This window comes from Cyprinodon variegatus, unplaced genomic scaffold (genome assembly GCF_000732505.1).
Source record: "Cyprinodon variegatus isolate N-32 unplaced genomic scaffold, C_variegatus-1.0 Scaffold342, whole genome shotgun sequence".
Lineage (NCBI taxonomy): Eukaryota > Metazoa > Chordata > Actinopteri > Cyprinodontiformes > Cyprinodontidae > Cyprinodon > Cyprinodon variegatus.
This window is the reverse complement of record NW_015150795.1, coordinates 3,475-10,592: the sequence shown is the minus strand read 5'-3', so window position 1 is coordinate 10,592 and position 7,118 is coordinate 3,475. Positions and strand designations below refer to the sequence as shown.

General features: G+C 38.2%; 1 protein-coding gene across 1 annotated transcript in view; it reads right to left on the bottom strand.

Moving 5' to 3' along the window:
• Positions 1 to 6,768, bottom strand: part of tmco1 (transmembrane and coiled-coil domains 1) — an 11,208-nt gene extending 4,440 nt beyond the window's left edge. Inside the window, exons 1-6 of the mRNA XM_015385509.1 lie at positions 6,565 to 6,768; positions 4,412 to 4,489; positions 4,272 to 4,331; positions 3,597 to 3,643; positions 1,044 to 1,111; positions 816 to 960 (exon numbers count right to left, since the gene is read on the bottom strand). Coding sequence (XP_015240995.1) covers positions 816 to 960; positions 1,044 to 1,111; positions 3,597 to 3,643; positions 4,272 to 4,331; positions 4,412 to 4,489; positions 6,565 to 6,634 — 468 coding nt within the window. The 5' untranslated portion in view covers positions 6,635 to 6,768. The remainder of the gene's footprint in view (positions 1 to 815; positions 961 to 1,043; positions 1,112 to 3,596; positions 3,644 to 4,271; positions 4,332 to 4,411; positions 4,490 to 6,564) is intronic.
• Positions 6,769 to 7,118: the final 350 nt, after the last annotated feature.

Below are 7,118 nucleotides of genomic sequence, written 5' to 3'. Positions count from 1 at the left end.
GATATCAAAAAAGTACTCCAGAGTGTTGTTCAGCATGGGGGTGAGTAGAAAATGAAGGCTAATCATGTTTTGGGTGTACTATTCCTTTAAGTGACCAGCTTTTAGCTAAAAGATGCTTTGCTAGCTCCAACCCTGAAGAAAACGGCCATCTCTCAAGATGCAGGCTTTTCTGAAAAATAGCCAATCAGGTGGTTTTACTTTTTCAGGTCGGTTCCACCCTCAAAGTGATAAAATCTGACATGAAACAGAAACCGCAGCGGACAGGAGAGAATCTACAGGAGCATAAAAACCAGAGCGAGGCGACAGAGCAAATGCTGATGGTTGGGATAAAATGTCAGCCTTGTGGTGTTAAAAGCTGCACTCATTAAGTGTTCAAAATATACGTGGAGAGCAGTTTATGTGTTTATGTCATAAATAAATCTGCTCATATGAGTATCTATTCTGACTTCATGTCTTTCTGTTCTACTTTGAGGTGCGTTACTGCCACCAACTGGTAAGGAGTTTACCAGCATCATCAGGGTTAGCAGATTCCTATTACTGAATGTGTTTAGTCGTAACTTCTAAGCTTGAATTCTCACAGAATAACTATTTATATCACATGCATTTAAGAGCTGAGAACAAGAAAAATAATTTTTTATTTATTCATTTTTATTCTTTTACAGTTTCAAACTCAGACACCTACACATATGTTGTAATTGAGTCACCAAAGCCCTTTTGCTGTTTTTTTAAAACTAACAAAGTCTTTTGTAAAATAAACTGAAAACAATGTGAACCTTAAACACAAACACTGAAAGTGCAGGAAGTGTGAAGGTTACCTGTCTGATGGACATGGTGCACAGGATGTAGAGGAAGATGAAGGAGCAGTCGGTGAAGTCGTCACCCAGCAGGTTGCGGTGCGACAGGCCTTGAATGTAAGAGACCGGCACAAACGGCAGCTTGGCCACAACCCTGCCATCGAAACTAGAGGAGCAGTTTGTTTATTCTGGTCAGTTATCACCTCTTTTATACATATTTACATCTGTTTAGACAAATGAGGAGCTTACATGGAGTTGAACATGCCCATCAAAGCTGTGAAGCAGAAGCCAATAGCAAACATGGACTTCATGCGGACCTGGGAACCAGAAAAATTGCATTAGACTAAACTTGGGCTAAATCTAGAGATAGAAAGACACAGATCAGGCTCATTATACTGACATCAGTCTAACCAATCACCGATATGTCCTGCTGATTAATTTAGGCTGATTCTTAAGGACAATATTGCTCTTCCTCTATTTGCATGTTTGATATAACACAATGAGAACAACTTTTAAACCAAACAGAAACATTACCGTATTTTTCGGACTATAGAGCGCACCTCACTAAGTTTTTTGAAGGAAAAAATAAAAAATAAAAAAATGGAAACGTGCCTATATAGCCACACCGGGCTATAAGCTGCTGATATCTACTGAACTTTCTCCCACTACACCTGTAGGGGGAGCTCTACATATAGCCCCCGGAGTAGGGACAAAAGGAATGCTAGCTCCCGTTAGCTTGTTTACTCGCAGCAGTAAGAGCTTCTACTGAAAGTTGGGGCGTCGTCAGCTCTTTATTTCAGCTCTGCAGGAGTTGAGCCCAGTCTCTTCATTGGTTCGGCAGCTTTAATGCGGCAAATAAATGTCAAAATGTGTGAATTCGGGACATTTGTTCTCCGTNCTGCAGGAGTTGAGCCCAGTCTCTTCATTGGTTCGGCAGCTTTAATGCGGCAAATAAATGTCAAAATGTGTGAATTCGGGACATTTGTTCTCCGTCGTGCCTGTTGCTAGCTAGCTAGTTGTACTAAATGAAAATTAGCCCTTTAAAAATTCCCCTTAAATGTGAAACACTGTATTTGGGTGATGTTCCTGTGACAAATTGGAATAACACTGATAAAAGATTACTTGGTATGTTACTTATTGCAAGTAAAAAGGCCATCACAAGAAGGTGGCTGAGAGTGGAACCTCCAACTATTGAAGATTGGATCACTATAATACACGAAATATATGTCATGGAAAAGTTGTCTTTCTCCCTCAGGATGCAAAAGGACATGTTTTATAAAATCTGGACTAAATGGACTGAGTACATAAAACCCTTATGGTCAGATTTTGTATGAGCGATACGTTTCTGTACTTAAAACCTTGTCTTGTGAATAATGGCATGCTTCCCATATATGTATACGTTTGTGTTTATATATGTTTGATACTGTGAAAGCGTTTAAAAATAAAAATTATAAAAAAAAAAAAAAAAGAAAATTAGCCCTTTAATCTTTCATTTCCAACTTTGACTTCCCCCTCTTATGGTTAGGAAAAATCAACAGAGAAGCCACGCCTTCTTGTAAGCCACATTGTTAAAAATGCGAGACAAATTAGCGCCTTATATTCCGGAAAATACGGTAAATCAGAGGTGGGCAACTCCGGACCTAGAGGGCCGGTTTCCTGCAACATTTAGATTCATCCTTGGTCCAACACACCTGAATCAAATGGTTGAAATTCCTCCCCAGTATGCAATAAATTTCTCCAGAGTCCTTTTAATTATCTATTTACTTGATTCAGGTGTGTTAAGTCAAGTACATACCGTAATTTTCGGACCATTAGCCGCACCTGAATTTAAGCCGCAGAAGCTAAATTGCATGATTTGTACATATACAAGCCGCACCGGACTATAAGCTGCAGGTTTTTTTATGTTTAATGTCCGTCTTTCTCACTGTCGTTCTGTCTCGTACCACTCGCGGTAGAAGTCTGCTTCCGGAGGACCTCCGCATTCCCCTGCGCGGGGCTACCGTACTTGTGTGTTTAACGCAAATGTGATGTCAACATGGTGGATGGTAAAATCCATAGATTTAGGTATTACCCTAGTGGCCTTTAGCTGTAATAGTCCATAGATAAGCCGCATTGTTATAGAAGCCGCAAGGTCGAAAAATGGGGAAAAAGTCGCGGCTTATAGTCCGAAAATTACGGTATCTAAAAGTTCCAGGATACAGGCCCTCCAGAACTGGAGCTGCCCACCCCTGTGGTAAATCATTTTAAGAACTCATTAACAGTAAATATTAAACATATTGAAGGCCAAACAGGAGCCTCTTAGAATTTCAAAGCTCGGCTGCTGAACGCACTAATGCAGTGGTTTCCAAAGTTCCTTTCTAGCCCCTCTTTGGTTTCCAAGAAAGTTTTCCCTTAAATTACCACTCTGGGAAAAAAAATAACTAGTTGGAAATAAATAGTTGGGGAGAAAAATTTAATTAAATTACATATAGCTAATAAATAAACTACAATTCTTTTAAATGACAAAACTACCAATTTTAAAGAGTAATTATTTTAAGTTTTTTTATTTTTAAACAAATAAGGAAAAATAACTTTCACTACAATGCCCCATGCAATAACACCACGCCCTCCCTAGGGGGCGCATCCTCCACTTTAGGAAGCACTGCACTAATGATTCAGCAAACACATGCACCTATCGGCTCTTTATATGGGTGAGCAGGTGTATCTCTGGCTAAAAGCACAGAGATGATGTAGACGGCGTTACTGTATAAGACCAGAGAATCTCTGAGCCTCAGGAGGCTTCTTCGCCATTAAGTGTCTCACCATGGACAGGTCTCTGTTGTTGTTCTTCAGCTTCTCTTCCTGTCTTTCTGCAACAGAACAAAGACGCTGGTTGTTTTCAGAGCAGCTCAGAACATTGGGCATCAGTCATCTTCACATGATCAATATGTGGAAAATCAGATTCACAAACGACCGTTTAGATAATATTATAAAACTGGACGATTAAACCGATTCAAGCGCTGCATCTTAATATGTACAGTTATGTCAAGATATTAGGGAACTGCAGTAAAACATTGGAAAGAAAGAGATTTAATTTCAATTGGAAAACAAAAAGATCTTCTGTTTTAATTGAAGAAAATGCTGTTTTTTTCCCTTTGGTCCTACTTTGTCATTATAGCTCTGAGTATAGACTATTAATAACATAAAAAGGTTTGATTTATGCAGTTTTGATTCATTGAAAATATAATTAATTAAAAATTATTTATATTATTTTTTTTGAGTTCATCTTAAGTTTTAAACCTATATAGAGTTTTTTTTTTTTTTCGATGTGGATTTTCCTCTTTCCTATGGCTGGATAAAAGTTTGAATAAATATTCAAACTAGGTGGTGACATCATCTAGCAGCCTTTAGGACAGCCAATAGCGAGCTTCCTTGTTGAAGAGTCTTTAATAATAAAAATCAGTGCTGTTGTGACCTGAGGAGATGTCAGCTCCTTACCGATCTTCTTCTTCTGCTGTCGTCCTGCAGATTCAGTGATGGTTTCTTTCTTCTTTTCAACTGGAAGCAGAGAAAGGACAGTAAAGAAAAGTCAGCCCAGTTACCATTGGATCACTGGGGCCACCACGGGGATCACTTACGCTTTTTGCTTTGCTTTTCCACCTCAGCTTTTAGCCTCTTGTACTTTTCAGTTCGATAGACTAAAACCCAGGTGATCCCTGAAAGAAACAGAGCAGAATTTGACGAATATAAATCACATTTTTTCAGTTTAATTAGACTCCTCTGGTTTACTTGCCATTGGTCTAGAGGTACCTGTACTATAGTAGTGGGATAGACTAAACTCCAAACCTTTTTATGCACTTTAAGAAAGAAGGAAGTGTTTTGTTAACGGTTAACATTACTGATAATGACTGAAACCTCACTGCTCTGCAATAGTGATGACTGCTGGCAGGATTGATGAACAGATAGAGACCATAAAGGATCGGCTCATATTCTGCCATGTTTTCATCTGATCCAGAGTTCCTGCATTTGTTTCATAACAAGGAAAAAATATATAATTTGAAGAGAGTTTTCGGCCATAAAACTTTTATTTGTAGATAAAAAAAGCAACCTCTGTATATGTTCATCAGATGACATTGATCGTTCCGTTATTTTGGTATTCATGTTGCTTTGGGGTTTGAGTCATTTCCCCTCTTCCACTGTGACTGCCTTAACTACAGATATAGCACAGCGCCACACAGCAAGAGGGCTCCACAGCGCCATCAGACTGGCGGTGCAGAGAAAGCCCATTTTCCCCGAGTTTTAGGTAAAAATGTTTTGCTTAAAAAGAAAAAGAAAAAAATCAATACTAGAAACTAAAACATCAATATTATATCAGGCAGCCCAAAAAGCGATTTTTTTTCTAATCACTGCGCCACATTAAATGTCTCTGGTAATACGGTGTCGCTGTTAAATCATCCTGAGTTTGTCAGATCTTCGTTTTCACTCCCAAAACGCACAAAGCTCCTGGTAAAGGGAAGGTGACCGCCTTATAAGAAGAAATCTAAAGACATCTCCTGACTAAAGTGTCTCAGCTAAGCAATTTTTTGTAATTTATTAATGTCTAGCGCCTCAGTCCTGATAAAAAGTGTATTTATGGGGTATTTGGCTCCAAATCAGGGATGTGATTCATTGACTGCAACCCACCAATATTAGCTGCTATGAGGCTAATGTTTCTGAGCTTTTAGGGATGTTAAAGCACTGGGTTCACATGCAAGAGCTTTGAAAAACTAACTACTGCAGTTTAGTTTTAACCGTTCGTGTAAGGATGCGTGTAGTAGTCTATCGTTTGCTGTCTTTTATTTCAACATTAAACATTTATTGTGCTTTAAAGAAATAGAGAGCCATAAAAAAGAGCTTGTTACTAAATAAAAATGAAGTCCTTAAGCTGCACAAGCATATTCAATGATTTTAAACACTTCCACGGTTTGAAAACGTCTCCTTAAGGTTGAAAAACAGTGAAAATGGGTTTACTGACAAACATTTGGCAGGTAATATTTAATTTTATTGTCATATTATATACTAATTAGTTACTACTATATAATATTAGCCATTTTATTAGTAATAACCCAATCTTTATTAAACATGACTTATTATACAGCCATTTCCATGGCTCATGTGTTTAATTAATGAAAGTAGTGCTAATTGAATCATTCCAGTTATCTGCGTTCTTTTTACCGATATAGCCTATTAGAATGCAAATAAAATCTTCATTTCCTTTTTTAAGTCAATTGGTCAGAGCGGCTTTATTTTAATTTTGCTCTATAAAGCAAACATTTAGAAAAAAAGTTTTATTTACAAACAAAAATGCACATCACAAAACCATGAAGAGAAATTACAAGCAAGGGTGCAATCAGAATACAACATAGTTTAAAGAAGACACAAACAAAAATGCAAAAATAAACAGCTTCTTAATATTTTTAGTTAAACAAAGGAGAGGATTGACATGTTTTACACAGTTTGTCATAATTAAGCTGGAAGTTGGAAACTTGCTTGATCTTTCTTTAAGTATTTTATTTTGAAAAGCCATACCGGAAACGCAGAGATCCAGCCTTTAGCTCAGTCGGATAACGATAAAACCGAGACTCAATACTGACTAAAGGTTTAAGAAATCACTAGAAATGATCCTTCGGACAAACATTGATTAAGAAATATATATATCGAAGCTTATAACAACGCTACATTTGTTTACAATGCCGTGTTTCTCTACACAGCTTACCTTACGGCAGCTAGCTTAAAGAGGATTTCCACCCACCTTCTGCTAACAGCGCCGTGCAGACAGAGATGAAAACGATCAGAATGGTGTCTGCAAACATGGTGCTCATGGCGGGGCTGTCCTGGCTAAGCCGCTGCTAAAGAGAAAGCTTCAGTAACAAGTTCAACCCCGAGCTGCTCCTTCTCTGCCCGAACTTCATACAGCTCTGTCAGCATTAGGAGGGGTCAAACGGCAGAGAAACACTTCCGGTTCACCTGTAATTAGAAACCCATAGATATCCATATTAAAGGCCTTGAAAATAAGGAGACCAGAAGAGTTTTGGCTGTAAATTCGACCAGGTCTACCCTTCGGCGGGTTTTACCGCCGTATGCTCTGTTGCTTAGCAACCGTGAACGTTGACACACAAAGCAGGAAAAGAATGAATACAGAAGTTTTTAAAACAGTTTATTTATTTCTTTTTTTTGTGAAGTGAACAAAAACTACAAGCACAAGAATCCAGAGTGGAATAAAGGTTCCAACCACCGGGAGCAGGAACAAATAAAATCAAATGTAATGATAGAAACCTTAGTCAGTTAAATAAAATGCAGCTGTCA